At 38.8% G+C, this 23,525-nt stretch overlaps 1 protein-coding gene across 1 annotated transcript in view; it reads right to left on the minus strand.

Annotated features, from left to right (window-relative positions):
* The window catches only part of LOC149153983 (glycosyltransferase family protein), a 162,820-nt gene extending 156,848 nt beyond the window's left edge, over positions 1 to 5,972 (minus strand). Inside the window, exon 1 of the mRNA XM_089440513.1 lies at positions 5,700 to 5,972. Coding sequence (XP_089296639.1) covers positions 5,700 to 5,821 — 122 coding nt within the window. The 5' untranslated portion in view covers positions 5,822 to 5,972. The remainder of the gene's footprint in view (positions 1 to 5,699) is intronic.
* Positions 5,973 to 23,525: the final 17,553 nt, after the last annotated feature.

Below are 23,525 nucleotides of genomic sequence, written 5' to 3' on the forward strand. Positions count from 1 at the left end.
TGGGCAAGGAGTGTGGAGGAGAGAAAATACACATCTGAATGTTGTTTTAGCTTGGGATTGTTGAGAAATCTAGGGCAGCGATATTAGATGATTTCTCTTGTAATGATAATTGTTTGTGAAGACTTTTTACCTTTTTCTTAATTAGGTTCTTCTTGTACTTGATTATTATTATGTGTTCTTCTTCATCAAACAACTACCAAACCATAAAAAAACAATGAGACAAAGGACATAAGATATAGGTGATCAGCCAGGGCCAAAACCTCTCCAAATTGAGAGGAAAACCCACAAGAATTCTTCATCTTATAGAATCTTCAATTGACGAATTCCAAGACCAAGTCAATGCTTCCTCTTTGAATAGCTTCTCCTCCAGCAACTTCGACCTATACTACAACTACAACTTCAGAACCTGCAACTTCGACTTGCCCAAACACTGTAACTGCAACTTCGACTTGCCCAGAAACTACAACTGCAACTTTGACTTGCCCAGAAACTGCGGCTGCAACTTCGACTTGCCCAAAAAATGCAAGTACAACTTCGACTTGCCCAAAAACTGCAACTTTGCTTCTCTGCTTGGGTAGATTCTCTCTCTTAGAGAACTCGCTTCCAGAACAACCCTTCTTGATGACCTAACTTTACTTCTGCAACTCGGCTTCACTGCAGCAATATGAGCCCTAATTCCTTCGCACATGTGGAGATAAGTAGCCCAAAAACAAATCCAAAACTTCGACTTTTTCTCCTTCCTTAGTCTTCCTCTTCTTCACACTTCCTTTTTGTCCTTATGATCGAACTTGTGTGAGTCTGTGCGTCCTCTCCAAATGAGGCCGAGATCTTCTTTATATATGCTTCACATAGGGTCGAATTGCTCCTTTTAGGCCGACTTGATGCTCTTATGAATAACATGGCCTTGGAGGGTCTTTTGTCTCCAATTTGACTCAAATAATTTTTCTTACAATATGTAACATGCCCAAATGGGTCATTCATACACAACAATGACTTAATGACTTTATAAGAAACCTAGAAGCACTCAATGGGTGCTTGACCTATAAAATAAATTCTCTTGAGCATGAAACCCATGCCTCGAGACTTAAAATAATAGATTTATTTTTCTTTTCTTTCATTAAATACATAAAATCATTATTACACATGTCATTATGAAGACCGAACCTAGTTACGTATTTTAACAGGAATCAACCACAATCTTGTGGTACAACAAGAAGTAACAGCCAGTGGCACTTAATTCAGCAGAGGCAAAGTACATGGCAGCAAGTATGAGGAGCTGTGAGGCAGTATGACTTTGCAAGATTCTTGCAAGACTATTTGATCTGCAGATGGGGCCAACGATGATTCATTGTGATAATCAAAGTTGCATTAAGCTCTCTAAGAATCCTATGTTTCATGATCAGTCCAAACACATCGAGATCAGACATCACTTCATTAGAGACAGGGTCTAGAGAGGTGTTGTGAGATTACAGTACATTTATACAAAGTAGCAGGTGGCAAATGTTCTCACTAAGCCTCTAGTGAAAGGGTAGTTTGTAAAGTACCGAGATAAGTTGGGGCTGGTGGAGAATCCCTTCCTTGCTAGGAGGGAGTATTGAAGTTAGTGGAGCTTAGGAAGGTATTTTGCATAAGCTTGGTGTCTTAGCATGTGGGAGATGATTTATTGCCTCTTTAGGTGCTTGTTGGGTCAAGCAAGTGATTTATGTCTTCTTTCCTAAGTCTAACTTAGGAAAAGTACAATAATTAAAGTCGATTAATTATTGTGGACTATCAATTCATTTTCTAAGAATAAATAATTTAATAATTTAAGTGACTTCGAAATAATCTCAACCATTGATCTCCAAGATGCTCTAGAAGGGAGATTAGGGTTAGGGATTTAGACTTAATGAAGATTATAAAGGACACCTAGCAAAGAGGTGAAGACACATAATAACTCAAGAGAGCGAGTCATCGCACAGATGGCGATTTCCTCCAGTGTGAGTGGTTCAGTGGACTAGAGCACAAAGGAGGAGAAGTACGGGAGAATTGAGGGCAAATCCAGGAGGACGAGTTGAGGAGATTGCAGGGTCGAGTTGTTGGAGGAAGCTCGATTTGATTTGGAGAAAGCCAAATTGTTGGGGGGAGCAAGTTTTCCTAAGGCGCAGTGATAGCACATAGAGAGGGTCCAAGTCACTTTGCCAGCTAATTGATTGGGTTGAATTTCTCTAGGCCAATTTCTTCGAGAGGTCGATTTCCAGGTGGCAAAATTCCTTGGACCGAATTCAGCCTGTGGGGTCGAGTTACAAGTTCCAGCCATTGTATTTTTCATTGTATCTTTGTGGGTCGAACACCCAGATTTTCCATATTTATAGATGATGGAGAATTGTTGTGGGTGAATTAATTTTGCAATGTGCAATTGATCTCTCTAATTTAAATTCTGCTACATATATTAATTTCTAGAAGTTAAAATACCAGTGATTTTATTTTTCAGTAATTCGATTTTTATTTGGCTAAATAAATTAATTACTAGGAATAAAATTAATTGTTGTGAAAAAATAAACCTGGCTAGTATTCGAAATTTAACAATCAACAAGCCAAGCCCCAATCATCTTCAAAGTGCCTTCCCTTTTCCTCAAGGGCCTTATCCCCACTCAAATCCTAAGAAAAAGAACTGTGGATGGCAAGAACTAAAAGATACCAAAGGATCTAAGAACCCTTCGACTCACAAGCAGGAAAACATGCAACAACAGAAGACTCCTACTACAAAATCAACTCCTTCTGACTCGGCTCAGCCACATGTAGAGCCAACTCATCCCTCTGCCGAGGGGGTCAAACCCTAGACTGAAATCAGAAGAGACTAGGCTATAATCTTGGTTTCGACAATGAGCGGACACAAATGTTTCCAGGAATCAAATCACTCAGATAGTGATAAGAAACAACAAATATTATAGAACCCTCGGCAACGTAATTGTCTCAAATAAATGCAGCCATTGTCTCCTCTACATCTATTTCGGAGAACTCCTCAGAATAGATCGATGTCCATAAGAGAAGGGAAAAAAGAAAAACCCATGATAAATACTAGGTTCTGAGACTAGGACTGTAGCAAATGTACTGTCCTGAATTAGGTGACCTGTGATGGATGGAATGATGTAATTTGTTATTTTGAGGTAATACAAATTAACTTACAAAAAAAAAAGAATAAAAAATGCCATGGTGCCCAAATAAAAATCATCCCTCTACTCATTAAAAAAAACTTTCCCTCAAGGTGACAAAGAATCCTACCCTCATTCTCAAATAAAATCATACCCTAATAAAAATTTTGTTGTCTGCAGCAACAAGTGTCAATGTCTAAGGTAACTACAATCAACCTCTCACATACAATCAGGAATCAGGGCACTTGCAATCAGGGACAAGAGTTTCTTCGAAACAAGCAGGAGTTGGGTTTGAATTTCTTAAAGCAATGTATTTGAATTACCACACCTCTTCCATGGAAGGATTCAATTATGGTATTCATCCTTTCACAAGGAAATTATCAATAGATTTTTGGAAACTTCCAATATTTTTTTCTATCTAACATTTCGGACCACTGAGGCATGGTCCATCATTAGGGAACATGAGAGAATTTAATGTTTCATTTGAAAGAATGACCATTCCAAATGAAATGGAAATAAATGCACCAACTACCTCCAATTTCAAGATTGAATCTACAACAGCTCCATTTAACGAAAAGAACACGGATTATGTGATTTCTTGCCTCTTGACAAGGAATATGGTTGACTCGTGACGAATCACAAACATCAACTGATCTGGGACATTATTGATACTAGGTGGGTGATGTTGCATATGCCACTGCATGTTGAAGGGTTTTGGGTGTTCTCCTACCACCTAATTTTTTCCATGCATATGAGGATGTTGAGATCGTGGAGAGATTTTATACTTGTATGTAGAGGAGATATTCTGACCCAAACATGCAACGACATATACAGTTACAGCCCCTGTTATACCATCAAGGCACTGACCATGCTTTCACCACAGCTAAAGTGATACAAGATATACTTGCACAGATAACATCCCTGCTCAATGGTGAATGCTCAATGGATATGAGACGCCTCACTTGACACAATTTGCAATCATGGTAATGAATAAGGGAAGTAGTGCATGGAATTTTTTTAGTTTTGAGGCACATATGCAAATTGCTACATGTAAACACTTGCACTGATAACTTTAATGTCATCATTTCTGTTAAAAAAAACAGGTCAATAGTGCATCAGCATGAGAGAGTAGTTGAAGCATGCATGAACTCATCCATATCAAGAAAAGAAACTCACTGGACGCTGGCAAATTGGATGATCTGGCAAGCATTCATTGGAATTTACACTTGTGGCTGAATTATTTGGAGGGGAAGACATCTAATTCTAGGAGCACAGGAGGTTCCTGCTACATTTACTGCAACTATTGCAGCTTAAAGAGCGTCAATAGTGGAATCATCTTCCACGATCACACATCACATAGATGAGAAGGATGTCCTACTTAGAAATATTCCAAAGGAGAGTGTGGGCAGTGATGATGCCTCTATTATGAGTCAGTTTACTGATATAGATGATAATGATGGGAACGAGAGCAGAGTTTGAGATAGTCTTGACTCTTGACTCTTCATTTATAATTTATCAATTGTTATGTTTTATTCGTTGCTGTGTATAAACTTTTAGTTTAAGCTCCGTTTTCAAATTTCAACATTTGTCATTCTCCCGATTTATTCTCATATGACATCCTATTGCTAATGGTGTTACCTTCAGGTCTCTCAATGTAGAATGGCTGCTATTTCATTTACATATCTAGATTCTAAAAACAGGGAAGTATTTACAGGTACTTCAGAGAAATTTGCATGTTTTCCGTATTAATGAGATGTATATTTCCATTATTTTGAGTATTGGATTTTTTTCCATACGAGACTTTTTTTCATATATTATACCATGTCGGTATCTGTTAACTATGCATAGACCATATGCTGACTGGGAGTATTTCCAGCTAGCTACAGGCAGAAAACACAGCACATGGGTGCTCCTGGTATGCACCCAATGCAGACGCGGGGAGCTGTAGGCAAATCTTGCCCATAACAAACTTCTTAAAGGAGCCTTGCAATTCCAAAACCAAGACAACTGCAAATGAACAAATGTCTAAGTATTTATACGTATAGTATTCACGTGCCCTTGACACTCATTTTCAAAATGATGAGGCCAGAGCGTGCTTCTATCCTTGTTTGACAAAAATTGTCACTTCGTTTTTGCAGACACAGATTCACAATGCCAGAGGGAAATTTTACTGATGCAAAAGTCAGAGGTCAGATACAAAAGGCAGTGAGGTAACCTGGGACAGGCAATAAACATGTTACCGACAAAGAAACAAAACTCATTACATGCTCTTTCAGCGATTAACTGAAAATTTTATTTTCCCCAGGGAGAATAATTCCGGTTACCTTAATTAGGGCTTTACTTTAACACATACTGAAATTTTTCCCAAGTGGAGGCCATTCTAATGAAAAATTACCAGTGAAACATTTGACAACTGACTTTTAATCCATAACCAAGGGTTTCTGTTGAAAATATTCAAGGCATTTCGAATACATTTCATCCAAACTAAAATTAATGTTGCAGTCTGGCTATTTTCCCCGATTTGACTTAAGATCGATTAAACTAGACAGAGGATGCAATATAACTTACATGGCAGCCCGAATCCCCCTGAAATAAAATGCCAATATTAGAGTGAATAAGATTGCGCAAGGATGCCAGCAGGTGGTTTTCCTGCCTTTGGCATCTTCTGTTCCACATCCTAAGTCAGCCATAGCATTGCCGTGTGCATTCTTCTGAAATTTACTTCATTCCCACGATTAGAGCGCAGTATATTTATTTATGGAGTCGTCTACCGAGGCTGAGGAGGAATTGCCCAGACCGCCTGGCCTGAATCTGGGTGAAAATTTTTCAAAAAGCATTGTTTGAATAGTGTTTTTATTGTGAAATGCGTATAGCGCCATAAAAAACGTTAAATACACCTAAAATTTTGAAGTTTAATAACTATATAACTTGGATTTACAAAAATCTTTGCTAGATTTTCTCTAAATATCACCAGAATTTTCGTAGCGTTTCGTTCAATTCCTCTAGGTAATTAGATTAGGCCTATTCATTTTCGCGTAATCTAACGAGGCGAAAGAGTTGCGTGGAAAGTTATGGAAATTCCGGTCATATTTAGAGAAAATCCGGCAAGGATTTTTGTAAATCCAAGTTATAGTTGAGTCCATTTCCACCATCAAAAAAACACGATTCAAAAACTGCCTCTAGCAGATTTTTTGAATTTTTTTACCCCTATTCCAGCTACTTTTGGCCGTCCGGGCAATACCTCCGCCTCGTTACACGACTCCATTTATTTTTGTGAAAAAAAAATTTCGCAGCAAATTGTTGTATTTTAACCAGAGTGAAAAAATATTTGGAAACTTGTTAGTTTATTTAATTGATGAAAAGGGATAATAAATTCTCGGAAAGTTATAAGTTTAAGAAGAAGTGAATGAATGAAAGGGATTAAAGGCACCATATTTATAGGATTATTACCTTTTTGTCTTTTGTTTTTTGTAATTCAATTATTTTTTTAGTCAAATTGATAATGGGTTGTTTTTTGCCTTTTGCAATTCAATTATTTTTTTATTCATATTGATGATGAGTTGACTCAACTTTTTAGCAGTTCCCTCACTAAAAAGACAATGTCAAGGAATTGATGCTAGCACACTGTCCCTGATGTATTTGAAAGCATCACATTCCAAAATGAAATGCTTTTTTGATTCCACTACCCCAGAAGTGGAAAAAGTACACACCCCTTCTTCCCAAGCTTCTTTAGGTCTCTTCCACCATCTCGTTTCACACCGAAGTTGATGTGAGTTAGTTTTTAATTGAGCAATAAGAATCTTTGCTCTCCATGTAATGCTAGCTCCAATGCACTCTTTTTGTTGGAGATCACAAGTCGGGTTGAATTCCTAAACATAGTACTTCTTCTTTCTACCCAACTCTTTCCCCCATATACTCTTACGAAACTTCTCGATAACAAAATTATTTAACTCTTTGCTATTTGTGAGACATGCATTGAGGTAAATATTACATTTTTGCATCCATTTGTTGTTTTCTCTCATCCATGATTTCTTTCTTTCATTCATGCCTTCATTGAAGTTAACTTTCGACCATCTACCTACTCCCATTTGCTCAATTCTTTTTAGATACCTTATAAGACGCACCATAGTGATTGCTTCGATGGGAGTTGTTCCTATTTCACTCAACATTATCTCATAAGGAACCAAACTTTTATTTTGAACTTGCTCGTGATTAAAACGTTTTTGGATTTTCTCAATTTGTTTCCATTTGAAACAGGGATGTTGCTAGCCCACAATTCACACCCATATAATATCACTGGACAAACTAGGAGTCCAAAAAGCACTTTAATCGTTTTCCAATCCCATAACTCTGCCTCTCTACATTTGTTTTGAAGTGCATATAATGATTTCCACCCTCCTAAAATTTGCTTCTTTTTGTTGTCCCCCTGATTAAGCTTGTTGATGAAACCGATCCCGAGGTACTTGTATTCATTTACTTCTTCAAGAATGTTGCCTTTAAAGAAGTAAGTATGTTGGCTTTGCTTCCTTTTATTAGAGAAAATCATTATTTTGGTCTTACTGGTATTGACTTGCATCCCCACTGCCTTACAAAATGCTCAAGCGCATATAGGTGCATCTGCAATCCATGGGCCAATTTAGCAATCAATACAAGATCATCAACATATAAAAGAAGTTTTATCACAAACTCCCCCAACCAAACACCATCCCCACCTTGCAGATTTAGCCACTCTTCCAATTTGTCAATATATAAACCAAAAAATGTTAGGAGATAATGGGCAGCCTTGCTTGACTCCGATGTCACTTATAAAACTTTCTGAAATGCATGTTGAAGTTCTAATTTTGACTTTCACCTCTTCATAAAGCCTATGGACAACTGCTCTATATTGCAAATGAATTTCAAGTTCTTCCATTCTACACCGCAATTTATCTCTAGGGACCATGTCAAATGCCTTTTTGAAGTCAACAAAGAAACAAAATACTTCTTCTTTGTCCCCCCAAACCTTTTCAATAATGTCTCAACATGATACCACGATCCATTGTAGAATGCTTCAGCCTAAAACACGCTTGCCCTTTTGCCCTCTTTTCTTTTACTTATGCCCACTCACTAATTTTATTTCTACCATGCCACTAAAAAGTTTTCCAAACAAAGGATTGATCATAATGGTTCTATAGTTGGAAGGATTATTAATTTATCCACTTTTAAAAAGGGGTATTGCTAGACTAGTTGTCCAATCTCTTGGGAATCCTTATCGAATGACGTTGTTGAATATTTCCATGATGTGTGGTGCCATAATGTTCATTCCCCACTTTAGATATTCTGTTTGAATTTCAACCAAGTCCTTTGTCTTCTTTGTTTTCAACTTTTTAATTCCAGCCTCCACCTCTCATAATGTGAAAAAACTTTGTAGTTGTGTTGATCTTGGGGGGAGACTCAACCTCTAATTCTTTTTCATATAATTGCTTTGCATAGTCAAACCACTGATTGGTTGTAATATAATTTTCAATTTGCTTCCTCCTTGGTTGAAGTTCCTACCAAAAAAGCTTTGGGTTATTCTTGCCTAGATATATTAACTCTTCTCGCCTTGTTTGCATGAACTCGTCTTTTTTCGTTTTTTAAATCTGCTTATATAACTTTACATTCATCTTCTCCTCGCCTGCCTTTTTCAAGGTTCTCCTTGTCATTTTGCATTCTTCATTGAACCAAGCATTCACAGGAAAACAATTTGATTCTGATTTGCTCATTTTTGCTCTTTTGCACTTCTCAAGTGCACCCTAAATTATATTTGTTAACTCATGAATGTTGAAGCTTTGGGCCAGTTTTCTCCTTCTGAATTTATCTCTCCAACAATGTTTTGAAGATAATGCAATTTTCTTGTGTTAGAAGAATTTTACCCCTTGATGTTGATTTTCGAGAACATTGGGTTTTCCCCCTATGCTTTCTTTCTTCTAACCAAGATAGCTTTATAGAAATTGGGTTATGATCTTATTTTAAGTCTCAAATATGCTCTCTAAACTTAACTTCATCTATCATTTCTATTAAGCTTTGTGAACAAATAACATACTCAATGACACTTGCCCCATTGTATGTGTTGCAAGTGAAATTCCCACACTTTTTCCATCTATCTAGACCATTGCAGATAATTAAGTTGAAAGCACCACACAATGTAAGCAACTCCTCTCCAAAATGATTACTAACTTTTTTGTCTTCTGAAAATCTCAACCATTGAGGATTATCCTCTTCAATGAGCCAATAGGATTGTGATCCTCTTTGCAACAAAGAATACTAGCTTGTTGATTTGTTGTTCTAGCATTGAAATCTCCCATGAAAAGAACTTCTCCGTGTTGAGGATATGAGACAATATCTTGCTTTAAAGCCGCATATGGATCTTTGTTGTCCAACCCCTCATTTTTGTAAATTTTTTAAACTTTAGGCACAAAATAGCATGCTGCAATTCTTATTCGGTTCTCATTTTCAGTTATTTTGAACCATAAATATTGTTTATTTGCATCTTCTTTCACTGACTGAATGTGGCGGCCTTATTTTTTTTCACTAAAACCAATATTCCTCCATACCCTTTGCCATTTTCTGCTACCTCGTTCCAAACTGTAATTACCATCAAACATAGGAGTTTTGCAACCATTATGTTCATGAGTTTCTATGAGACAAATTATGTATCCACCTTTTATAATAGGCCCTATCCCAGGTCCCCTCCTCCAAGGTTAACCTCTATAGCTCCAACAAACTAGACTTAGGTATACCTGGTTAGGATTTGATTGCTACGCAGTTTGGCACACAAGACTCGAATTTGAGTCTTCACCCCTTTTCGTCCATGTTGATCTTGTTGTTTTCCTCCATATTATAGAATTACTTGTTTTTTCTTTACTGCCATCTTGTTGCCCTGTTTTTCCATGAGGCCCAAACACTGCAATAACCACTTTATCATTGTACATCCATGTTTTTTCCCTTCGTTTCTTGCTTCTCTAACTTTCTCCACTTCTTCTCTTCTCTCTTCTTGAAGTTTGCTAGTTAAATCTTCATATAAAAAGAAGTGTGAGTCTTTCAAGAGTTTATTTTTGCTTAAGAGATGGTGTTTGTCTTGCACACTTGCCATGATGACTTTTATGGGTCGAGGCCTCTCTTCACATATCTTTCTCACCCTCCTTGCTTGGCAAATTTTTCCTCTCCACTGTAATTTCTCTTTCAAAAAGTCCCTTGTCAAATTGAAAGTGTTTTCATTCTTTCCATAGTCTCTTATTCCCCTGATAATAAAGTTTGTTTCCCTATATTTTCTTTCTTTATGTTCTCTTTCATGTGCTCTACGAGAACTTACATCTTATTTTTCCTCTATCCTGTAACCATTAGTGTCCTCAGCTCTAGTTTTGATTTCTTTTGGAATGTATGTCCTCTTGTTCCTTTTGCCTTATTTTCAGAAAGGACTGCTTGCTCAACTATTTGTGTATCTACCTGAGTTGTTTTAGAGATTATCACGTCATTGTTTGCTGCCATTGATTCATTCCTGGTTTTCCATGTTGCCTTCATGTTTTCCCATTCTCGTTTTCCTACCTCTAAAGCATCTTGTAACATTGTTACCTGCTCTTTTAAAATTCTATTACCTTCCATTAAACATCGATTTGCAAGTGAGATTTCTGAAAGTTTGCAGTCCCTTCTTGTTTTTTGGCTTCTAAAATTTCCAACCTTGCCCTCGCTTTCGTCAGTTCTTGGACATAGAGATCTGATGACCAAGTAAAAGGTGTAGACGTGGGACTGTAAATGGTTGACTCTTCTTTATTTTTGTTGCGCTTATTTGTTTTATTTCTCCGGGAATGCTTTTTTCTTCTTTGTTCCCATTTAAAGCGGGCAAACCTACACTTAAAATGCCCTGATATTTTTTTGCATTTACCCAAATCCACTTTCATGTTTTGTTCGCTGAAACAATTTTGACTTGGCCCAAATGATTTGTCTCCACAAAATCTGAGATTTCCTTGCCAATTTTAACATTTATTATTGATTTGTTTTATTTATTTATTTCATTATTATAATTATTTTGCTTAATGTGATTTATTTATTAAGGAATGGTGGGTAAGAGAAGGGGTGGTCATGCTTTATGATGGACAAGTTAAACTATCATTTTCATAGTCCAAGGTAGGTTGTATTTAGTTCTATTTTTTGGCTAATTTTTGTTATAATTTACCATTATATTTCAACTTTTGGAAAAATATCATGTATCATTTTTTACGCTTTTTTATCATATTATGGCTGATAAAAGGTTTCTCAAGGTATTTTATTAGTTATTTTTAATTTCTGAAAATTCATAAAATAATGATGTTGTAAAAATAATTTATGCAACAACAAAATGTATTGTAAATGGTCGTTCTTTTCCATATGTGCATACCACATAGGCTAAATTTGTGACATGGGTTTTGTCGCTCAATGTCCCGAGATGGATGAATACCTATGCACTCAACAAAAATTGACATGGACCCGTCTAGTAAACATTGACAGACTAAAGACAAAAACGCATGATAGTGTGCTAAATCTCACCCATATTTGATTTAATTCAATTTTCTCCATGATTTAAGCATGAAAGGAGGTTGAGTTGATCCAAATCTAATCTCATAATAACTTAAGGTTACTAGCAAGGAGGATTTTCAGAGACTAGTTTCATTTTATGAATCAAAGCTAGCAAATGGGGCTTGCTAAGTAAGCTTTTGTAGTTCAAAACACTTCAGAATTATTTTGGTGAGCTTGGTGTTCAAGGACTTCAGTCCTAAAGCTTTGATTTCAGTTTCATGTCAAGTACTATATGTAGCTCTCTTGATTTTTCATTATTGGTAGTCTTTGGTGTGCATGCAAAGGAGTGGATGGACCCCATAACTTCAACATGTACATTTATTTTACTTGTTGTTCATATGTTGTATGCTTGTGCATATTGTTCATACGATTTTCTTTTGTATTCATGTTAGCGAACTCTCATTTTCATTTGTTTTCAATTATCTTGTTTATAGTTGTAACTTTATGCTTTATATGCTCATAACTCATTCATAAAATTTGTTGTCCACATTTGCTTATATATCATTGTCCATATTTAATTAGTTAGTTGTCATTTATTACAAAAATATCTTAAAGTAATTGATGCATATGAGGACAAATTGATTGAGAAGTTAAGGCTAGTAGTGTCTCTCCCGCTAGTGCATTCTTAGTTTCTCAACTAGTGTCACATCAAGGCATTATAGTTCTTGCTTCCTTAGATTACTTCTTGCTTTCCTAAATTAGCCAATAACTTGAGGACAAACAGATTGATGAGTTAAGTAAAAGACTAGGAATGCCCATCCCTTTCATTCTCAGGATTTGAAAAGGCACTAATGTGTTTTAAGCTTCTCAATTAGTGTTGGGTTAAGCTTATTGTTGGGTTGAGCAAAAGACTAGAAAAAATGTATATCCCTTTCACTCTCACAAGTGGAAAAATCCCTAGTGCATTCACAGTCCATCATTTAATTGTACTTGAGCATTGTTTTTAATTCCTATCATTTACATTTCCAAGCATTTGATTGCAGTATGAATACTTGAAAATCAATTGAGCATGATATGTAAAAGACTAGGAGTCAACCATTATAACTTTGGGACCCTAGTGCATCCTTAAACATCTGATAGATTTTGAGCATATGTATGCTCTACTTTCAAAGAAGTGTGATTAGGTTAGTTTGCTTTCAAAAATTTTGTTTCATGCTTTCTTAACTTACTCTTTAAAATTCTAGACCCTGACTTTTGTTAGTTGACTTTAGCACTTAATCTTAGTTTAACATGAAAAACCAATGTAGCATAGCTTCCTATATATTGTAATGTGCTTCTAAGTTTAAGAACACCCGAATTGATCTAAATATTATGTTGTGTTCTATGCCTATGAATTATCCTGACAGCTACCATCGATGAAGCAGATACTTGTGCTCTATTTCAAGGGCTACCCCAATCCATCTTGCTCAATCTCCATAATATGATCATAATAGGGGACTCCAAGATCATAATTCAACACTTTCATCTTGGTTCCTCTAAAGCACGTTTCAAGCTCAAAATCATGTTTAAAAGGATTCAATCCCATTCGAAAATTTTGAATGAGTTCACAGTGATCCATGATTTGCAACATAACAAATCTATAGTGGACCAATTAGCAAACAAGGCGACATCATTAGAAATTGGTACCTTCTTGTAAATGAGAGGGTGAATCACTTACCAATTCTATAATATCATATTCAGTGGTCCAAACATTCAAAAGGACATCACTGTGATTCGAGCTAATACAAAAAACATTACAACTATAAACACGACAGAAAGATCCAAGGATCAAACAACATTTGCAGGGGAACATAAAACAAAATTAGGATTTGCAAGAACCAACAAAAGCGGCCATCAACCACAACCATTTCCCAAAGGACCATCTTCACGTGGGCAACAAGGCTTTTTTTGCGCAGAAGTAACACTAGGGTTGTTACCACCCGAACCAAGATGAATACTTCCAACAATGAAAATTTCTAGCAACTTTACTTGAGTATTGAGGGAGAGAATCTCCTCACGTAACCCATTCAAGTTTTGCTCCATGTTACTTAGGTGAAGTTAATTTGGCAGCTCGGGGACAAATTCCCTCCATTGGGAAGTCTCACTCATCCAAAGAAACCCATCTTAACCCTTGGAAGAATTTAATTGGATAAGGACAAATATTTTTAAGGTGAAACCCATAAGTGCGGAAAAGTACAAGTTAACCTAGGCAAGCTAATTAAACGCCTCGAGACACATATAAATATACCTAATGTCACATCACTTTGGAGAATCATCATCACACATCACATCTTCTCTCTCTTGATTGGATTGGTTGATACACGTCTGAAATAAGGAGGTCCAAGCTCACACATGTGAAGGGAAGCAGGAGAATTCCGTTTTGTGCGTTCACTTTCTGATTGGGACAATTTGACTAGCCTTAAACTTGGTTTGACTTAGATATTTTTGACTTGGAATTTCAAATTTTGTCTTTGTTTTGGAAGGCTGAATTCATTGGGCAGGAGGACGAATTTTTCTGAGCAATTTTACCATCTTTGACCACAATCCTACATCTAAGGTTTCCATAGGTCAAAGGTTGATTTTGAGCAAATTTGTATGGGCATAATTCTGACTGTTTTGACTAAATTTTGACCAGCAAGGAAGGCCACATTTATTGGCAGGTTGACCAAACCTTTTTTAGGATCTTTGACCATTGACTTTTGGACTGGTTAGGGAATCTTAGACTGTTGTTGACTTTGACCATGATTGCAAACTTTGAATTTGGATCATATTTGACATTTGGGCTAATCTTTGATTGGATATTAGTTAATTGATTTTGGGATAGTCGAAGGTTTGAATTTGACTCATTGTTGATGAATTGGAACATTATATCTCTCTACTAAACATTTGATGACAATCTAATAGAAGAAGAATTTTGAAAGGGCTCTCTTGTGGGGTTTTTCCCTGGTCTTTGTCCAAATCTTGTGTCTATCTTGTTCTTGTTCTTGAATTTCGTTAATTGCATTTCAATTACTATTCTATCTGCAATTGCTTACTGTCATTAGAATATTGATTTTTTTTTATAAAGCGATTGCTAATTAAAGAAGAATTGTTACAAGTGATTGTGCTAATCACAAAACATTAGAAAATTAACATGGTATTATAGTTGAGGTGAAGACAAGCCTAAGGAGACAAGAGACAAAAGGAAACACCTTTGAAGGAATCTAATTGGAAAAAGTTACTCGGTCAAGTTGTCTACCTCATACTTCAAGGAAGGATAGAAGTTGAATGACTCATCAAATTTTGTTGCTTGGAAGATCAGGTTGGAAGTAACCTTAGATGAGAATGATGTCTTGGATTATATGGAAGGAAAAGTACCTGCGCCTCTAGAGAATGCTTATGTTGTTGTCAAGGCCAAGTACAAGAAAGGTGAGCTCAAAGCTAAGAAGATTATTATTGATTCATTGAAATATCATTTGGTTATTTATATTTCAAAATTGAATAAGTCCAAGGAAATGTTTGATAATTTTGTTGTGATGTGTGAAGTCAACCATTTGAATCACATTCTATCCTTGAAAAATCAAATCAAGGACATCAACATGAATAAGGGAGAGACTGTGTAATCATACTTCATGATATTGTCACAACTCTGGGATCAATTATTATTTGTTGGAGAATCTATGTCTGATAGAGAGCTGGTACTCGTTGCACTTCAAGTCTTCCTCCAATTTTGGAAACAATAATTACTACTATAAGCAACAATGAGAAGTTCCCATAATCTGATGAGTTGGTTGGTAAGTGTACTCGAGAAGAAACCAAGATGATTTATAGAGGGGGAATTCAAAAGCATGAAGAAGGAGATCACTTTGCCTTTATTGCTCAAGATAAGAAGAAGAAAGGAAGAGGAAGACCATCTAATTCAAGGAAGCATGCTCGAGCATCCAGGGGCTCTAATAGAAGAATCAAAAGGGATGTGTCACAAGTGGAATGCTACAATTGCCACAAGCTTGGTCACCTTGCTCGAGATTTCCCCGAGAAGAGAAGAGCTCCAAGGTCAGACATCAACAACAATTGTGGCTACAACAACTATAGGTCAAATGATAAAATAAGAAGAGATTCTCTTGATGATCGTGAAGAAGGCCATTATCCTCAAAAGAGATCAAGGAATTCAAGTTATGGAAATAATGGAACGACTACTCAATTTGAATATTTTCTTATTTCTGCTCTTTCTAGTTCCTCTCCCTTGGATTCATTTGATAGCTGGTTGGTAGATAGTGGGGCCTCTAGACACTTTAATGGGTATCGTGAAGTCCTCTCAAACCTGGTTAAGAGGGAGACTAATTTGAGAATCATTCGTGGGGATAACTCAACTTATCCTGTGAAGGGCTTTGGTTCTATTACATTTCATTTGGATTATGGGGAAATCGAACATCCTCATGATGTTATGTATTGATCCAAGTGGATATTGGTGGCCACCTACCTATTCCACCTAGGCCTCCAGTCGGTTTCATTTGTTTCCTTGTTTATTGCAACATTTACTATTTTTAACAGTTTTTTTGGGTCCTCAACTTCTAGAGCAATTTTTACCCCCTAAACGATGTTTTTTTGAGGTTTGCAGTAGCCTTATAGCCATCGGTACAAGCTTGTCGCTAATCCTATAGTGCTCGAAGAGATATTTCCAACAAGGTATCGTACGCGCCAAACGAAGATGATATGACCAAGTTACGACCCCGAGAAGTTGGTTACCCAAATAACCCTAACATGGGCCACAAACTATTGTCGTTCCATCTCTTCAGGTTAGGGTTTTGGTTGTTTAGGGCTTTCCCTTATTGTTCAATAATATATAGGCCCATGAGCCTCATTGTAACATAGTTGAGAGGCATGTAGCCGCCACATCAATTCTCAGAGATAAGCTACCGCCACCCAAGCTAGTTTATTTCCATTATGTTTGTAAGATATTTCAGTATTTGATATTAATGAAATGAAGTGTCATTTTTGTTGCATCTCTATATTTATGGTTATATCCGTAATTTGTTGCGTTCAGCCTATTTAAGTTTGGATTAGTGGTATTAGAGAAATCTGCTATTCTTGTGTTTTTCTTTGCATGTCCCCAACAAGGTCGGGATATAAGGAGTTAGGGCTCGAACTGGTCAAACCTTTGCAAGACCAGCCTCGCAAATCCCGACGGCCTCCCATGGCGGAAGAGAAGAAAGACGAGGGAGCAAGAGATCCTTTCAAAATCTTGCTCGAAGAATCCCTCGAGCGATAGAGGAACGTGATGATGGACAACTTTGCCCAGATCCTTCAACGACTACCCAAAGGCAACACATCTTCTTCCAAAAGCCACTCTGGAAGCACCACACCCTTTAAGGTACAAGTTAACTTTGACATCCCCATATTTGAAGGTCAGATAGATGTGGACGTCATAGATAAATGGTTAAATTTGCTAGAAGGATATTTTTTTGTTCATGACTTTTCCAGTCGAGAAAAAAGTACTTTTGCACTTCTCAAAGTTGCCCCCCATGTTAAGGACTGGTGGGAAACCTACTGTGAAAAGAAGGACGAAATTTCACCCTCACTATTTTTAGCCGCACCCACTCGGAATTCGTTCCGGGAAGCCATCAAGGAGAAATACTACCTTGTCGGGAGCTATGAGGATAAATACATAAAGTGGACCACGTTGCAGCAGGGAAGGGACCAAGACTTGCCAGAGTTTACCAATGTTTTTCATACCCTTCGCACAAAGTTGGGTATCAAGGATTCTGAGTAACATTTGGTACTCAAGTACCGCGGTTGTCTACACAAGTACATCTAGGACAAGATGGAATTCTTGGACATCTCCTCTCTTGGCACGACATACCGATACACTGTCAAGATTGAGCAGAAGTTTAAACAAGAGAAGCGAGACTTTGGATTTGCAAATCCAAAGTAAGGGAAAGACGCCCCCAAACCGCAGATCAAAGGACAAAGCTAAGGCAGAGCGACCCAAGACAACCTGTTGAAGCCGCAAGCAAAGAACAACACCACGAAGACAAAGAAGGACACGGGAAAATGGTGTTAGTTCCATAAGAGATCCACTCACAACACAAGTGAGTGCCAAGCCAAGCAGTCACTAGTGGCTGAGCTGAAGGCGTTCGAATCAGACGCATGTTCCAACTCTGAGTCAGAAACCGACGAGGGGAATGACAAAGGAAAGAAAATCATTAATGTGTAGCCCAGTGCCACCATGGCCACCACCAAGATCCAAAATAATGAGCCTGAAGATCCAGAGGAGGGGGAACTCCTCTTCCACTCACAGATGTGGGTGAAGGGTTCTCCGCATCAGTTCATTGTCGACATCGGGAGCCAAAAGAACCTCATTTCAGTAGAGGTCGTGAAGCGGTTGGGCCTACCAACTACAACACATCCGCAACCGTACACCATGCAGTAGCTTCATTAAGGACAAGATCTCTGCGTCAGCTAGCAGTGTCACCTTCCCTGTAGCATCAAGCCCTTCACAGATGAGGTATAATGTGATGTTGCTCCTCTTGAAGTTTGTGGTGTATTATTAGGACAACCATACTTATGGAAGTGACATGTTGTATATGAGTATAGACCTTGCTCTGTGATTATTACTTTGGGAAATAAGTTGTACAAGATACTGGAGGTAGACCCAACTATCACCATCTCTTTGATCTCTGTAAAGTAATGTAGTAAGATCATTTCACAGTCTAGGAAATTTGTTTTCTTTATGATTCGCCCTTAGGGCAAGAAGAATATTATGGCCATGGCTTCTAGACAAGGCTCCTCTGCACAACAACAACAGATGGACAAGGTCATGGAGGAATACATGGACCATTTCGCCTGACCTATAAGGGTACCTCTACACTGTCAGGTCAAGTAATTCATTGATATGACCCCATGTGTGCCGCTACCCAATGGATTGATCTATTGACGCTTTGTTCTAGAGAACAATGAGATCAAGAGGCAGATTTAGGAGTATTTGCAGAAAGGGCACATCAGGCCAATATCTTCACCCCATGGGAGCCTAATTGTATTGCTATAGAGGAAGGACGAGACTTGGAGAGTCTGTATTGGCTATCGAGCATTGAACAAGATCACTGCCTCGAATAGGTACCCAATCCCACAAATTGATGACATTTTGGACCATCTCAAGGGGAAAAATATTTCAGCAAGATTGACTTGAAGTCCGGTTATCACCACATGCCTATCGAACCCTTTGATGTGTGGAAGACTGCCTTCAAATCCAAGGAGGGCCTTTTTGAATGGTTGATCATGCGTTTCGAGTTGACGAATGCCCCCACAACCTTCATGAGATTAATGGACAATATCTTGTGACCCTTCACAAATTCATTCATAGTGGTGTATTTAGATGACATGTTGATATTCATCCAGAGTTGGGAAGAGCACCTCCACCATATTTGACAGGTCCTCCAAAACTTGCGGCAACACAAGTCGCGTGCCAATTTGGAGAAATACACTTCTAGTATGACTCGGGTTCGATATCTAAGGAACATCATTGATGAGCAGGGTGTGCATGTGCACCCAACCAAGATACAAGTCATTTGGGATTGGCCAACCTTAACCACTATAACAGAGCTTCGTAGCTTCCTGGGTCTTGCCAATTTCTACTGTAGTTTCGTGTTTGGGTTTTCTCATATCACTTGGCCTTTAAGTCAAGTCACTAAGGGTTGAGCGAAAGCAAAGTTCTTTTGGTCTGAAACCCAACAAAAGCCGTTTTCCGAGCTAAAGCATCACCTCTGCTCTCCACCAGTGCTCACATTACCAGACATGCAACAACTATTTGAGATTGAGACAGATGCCTATGAGTATGCCATTGGTGTAATTCTTACTTAGTAGGGGCATCCGGTGGCTTACCACAGTGAGACACTTTCAGGCACAATCTGAAAGTATCCAACCTATGACAAAGAAATGTATTCCATTGTGCAGGCATGTTGTCAATGGAAGCATTACATTATGGGGAAGGAAATGGTCATCCACACAGACCACCGACCCCTGCAGTTCATACAGACACAAGAGAAGTTACAAAACGATCGCCATCATAAATGGTCCATATACCTGCAACAATTCCATTTGAACATTAATTGTAAGAAGGGAAGCACCAATAATGTTGCAGACTACCTCAACCGACCACTAGTCATGGCGCTGACCACTGTGCTCGACTCTTGTGGACAAGAGACTTCAGGGTGGCCGCATCTTTACAAGAGTGATCCATAATTTGACAACACATACCAGACACTCCTATAAGGTAACCAATTTCCAAATTTTCACCTTTGTTATGCCACCTGGGACACATTTGTGTTCCTTCAACCAAGCGTGCCAAGATGATTTGGGAGGCACACTACAATTAGGTTGCTCGACATTTCAGAGTCGAGAAAATAGTGGTAGTACTACATAAATATTTTTATTGGCTGAACCTTCGTTAGTATGTTGGGAAGTACATTAGGTCTTGCACTACCTGTGTCATTTCCAAACCAACCATCAAGAAGCAAGGCCTATATGCTCCTCTTCCTACTCCTAGTCGACCTTGGGAGTCCATCTCCATGGATTACATGTTGGGCCTTCCTTCTACTAAGCACGACAATGACTGCGTTTTCGTGGTTGTTGGCAGATTCTCTGAGATGGCCATTATTGCGACCTACAAGAAGAGTATCGCAGCAAAGGCCACTCCTAAGCTCTTCTTTGAGAGATTGTGGGTATTGTTAGTGTCGGTCTTGAAAGCCCTCCATCAGCGATCAAAGCTGTTTGCATTTGCATAGGTAGGTGTCTCATCAGTGTCAAATTTTGCATCCCGTTAGGCATGCCATAACCCTGATGGAGGAGCTGGTCTATTTATACCCCTCTTGGCTTTGCTGGATCAGGTCATATCAGTCATTAAGCTTTTTCAAGATTGTCTTGTTTTATCTTGAGGTCAAAGTCCTAGGTCTAGGGTTTTGGTCATTTATCTCTGCAAGGTCATGTCTTTGAAAATCCATGAGTACTCAGCAAGCCAGAGGAAGGTTTGCAAACGTGTTTCTTCGATATTTTTATCTTGTAAAGTGAACTTTCACCTTGGATTTAAAAACTCTGTTTTTAAAGCCAAGGTCATTTTCTCAGTTTTTGTAAATAAGTGATGAAATTTCAAAAGTCTTCAGCGGACAAAGTGCAACCCTGGTCCCCTTGCCAAGGTCCCTCAGATGATCTACCTGCAAAAAGAATCAAGTCAAAGCACTCAATGAGTCAAATTCAGGATAAAGGAAACCAAAAGTCAGTGTTATAAAAGTGTCAAAGATAAACTTTAGAAAGTGGGTTTATGAATGAATTTTTTTTTTTTTAAATGAAACTTATAAAAGCCCAAATTCCCTCCTTTCACTCTCATTGTGCATCCTAACGCTTGCAAGAGAGGTTTGAGAGAGTGATTGAGAAAAAGGAGCAAAGACAGAGCGATTTCGGGCAGCAGAGAGGGGCGCGACCCGTCGAGCCAGGTGCGCGACCTGTTGGGTGCGCGCGACCCGTCAGAGGGTCTCCCACAGTTCAGAAAAACAACGGGCACGACCCGTCAGAGGGGCGCGACCCGTTGGGCGTGGTGCGCGACCCGTTGGACTGTTTTGCTGCAAACTCCAAACAAATTCCCTCAAACGCCCTCCAAGCTATCAAATTGTTCGAGGTAGGTGCTCTAAACATGGAATGGTTGCTGGTTATGAATGGTGGATGTCATGAACATGTTAAAATGATCAAAATTTTGCAAGTGAAACTCCTTTATATGGCTGCAATGTTAATGAGCAAACTGTGCTAGGGTTTGTGTTGTTTCAAGCTATTTTTCCCTTTGGTTTGTTTCCCTCCTTTCCCTTTCACTCACACTTATATGTTCATCTCTTTTCCCATATTATTTTACAAATGAAATGCAAATCTTTCCCCATCCCTAATCACTAAAAATGAAAAACCCTACCCCTCTCCCAAAGCATCCAAAAAACAAAATTCAAAACCCTAGTTCCTCTCCACCATATGAATTTGTAAATAACAAAAAGTGTTGGTAAATATGTCAACATGTTTTGTGCATGGTTTCCCTATTTCCCATATTAATACATGTATGCATATTCCCATGTTCAGTTTCATACATATTTTTTCCCATATGCAATGATCTTTGCAAATGATTTCCCAATTATAAATATGTATTCCTATATGCATAATGATTTGCAACATTTCCCTTAAAAATTCCCTGTTATATTTATATATTCCCATTCCTTGTTAAAAGATCCCTCCCCTAACATTTCCCTCATGTCTTTTTCCCCTTGAAACAACATAGAGTTCAGCACTTTTTGCAGGCAGAGACAGCAGTTCAGTTTGTCCACTTTGCTCCTAAACCATGTCAGAAACCGAAACTTATGAGCAAAGTGATGACCATTCATCATCTACAGAGGTTGAGGTACAGAGGAGGCCTCGTAGGGGTGGTAAGGGTGGACATCATAAGCGAGAGGAGCCCACCTCTTTGGCAGAATTACAGGCTTGTCCTATGGCAGTCACTTGTTTTCAGTACATGTCTTGTTATCAGTTTTGTGAGAGGATCTCCCGGATTCAACATCACAGAGAGTTGGCCCGCCTCTTTGTTTTACATTTGCATGATGGACATGTCAATCTAGCAGGGGTAGATTTTACATTGACACCCGAGGTGATCTCACATGCTACAGGGATACCGAATGTTGGTGAGGTGTGGCCTAAGCGCAAGTTGCTAGATACTGTTCACTTTGAGCCTTATGTCCGGCCACCATTCTTGAGACATTTAGCGGGTGTTTTTCCATTCAGATTTCTCCGGAGCGAGTATGCTCCCATCATGAGGCTTATTATGCACTATTTTACCTGTGAGGGCAGATTTTCACAGGTGTACTCATATCACATTCGCCTCTTGATGCACTTCACCCGAGTGAGGATGATGAACATCCCGGTTTTCTTCTTTCAGAACATTCAGAAGATGGTGCCCATGTTGCAGAGGAAGACCCCGGCCCAGCAGTACAGGAGCTTATGTCATTATGGTTTGATTCAGCTCATAGTCTTGCATCAGTTGACACAGCAGGGTATCTCATGGGAGGAGTTTATCTCTCGTGAGTTTTTCACAGTGCCACCCCAGCCACATCATGAGGTCATTCATGAGGAGGGAGGACCATCTCAGCAGCCTGATATTCCGGTCACCCGACATGTCAGCTCCACACCTCTGGTCACCTATCAGAAAGGCCCAAGGGCCTTATTTGCAGCAGCCAGGCGAGTATTATCTCCACAGCAGGTGGAAGGGGTCTCGCCTTCATCATCAGCTCAGCGAGTGTTATCTCCACATCAGGTGGAAGGGGCCTCGCTCTCTTCATCAGCACAGGTAGCACAGAGGGGCAAACAGCCTATGATTCATGAGGGTCCATCAGGAGTCCCAGACACCGAGGTCATTGATCTTGAGGCCAGTTCTCCTAGCCGAGAGGCAAAGGAGATCATTCAGCATCTGAGAGCTGAAAATGATGCTTTGCAGAGGAGACTTGAGGGTGCCCAATGGACTATCACTTACCTGGAGCAGCGGAACAAACATCTGGAGGAGGAGAAAGCACTTGATGAGCTATGGAGGATTCGTAGTGACCGAGTCTTGAACCGAAGAAGACCCGGTGATCCATTGCCTGCAGACCGAGAGTCAATGCTCATCCAAGTGAATGCATACTTAGAGAGGCTGTTGGCTAAGGCCAACCAAGAGAAAAAGCTGCTGAGGAATATGAAAAATCATTATTGGGCAAGGATGCATGTATGCAAAGCCAAAATGAAAGTTTTTCAAAGGAGGTTGATCGAGGCCCAAAAACAGAGAAAGAAGCCAAATCCCCTCCGTATCTT

Source organism: Pinus tabuliformis, chromosome 9 (assembly GCF_031772625.1).
Source record: "Pinus tabuliformis cultivar Carrire ecotype Pingquan chromosome 9, CPIR1, whole genome shotgun sequence".
NCBI classification, from domain to species: Eukaryota; Viridiplantae; Streptophyta; class Pinopsida; order Pinales; family Pinaceae; genus Pinus; species Pinus tabuliformis.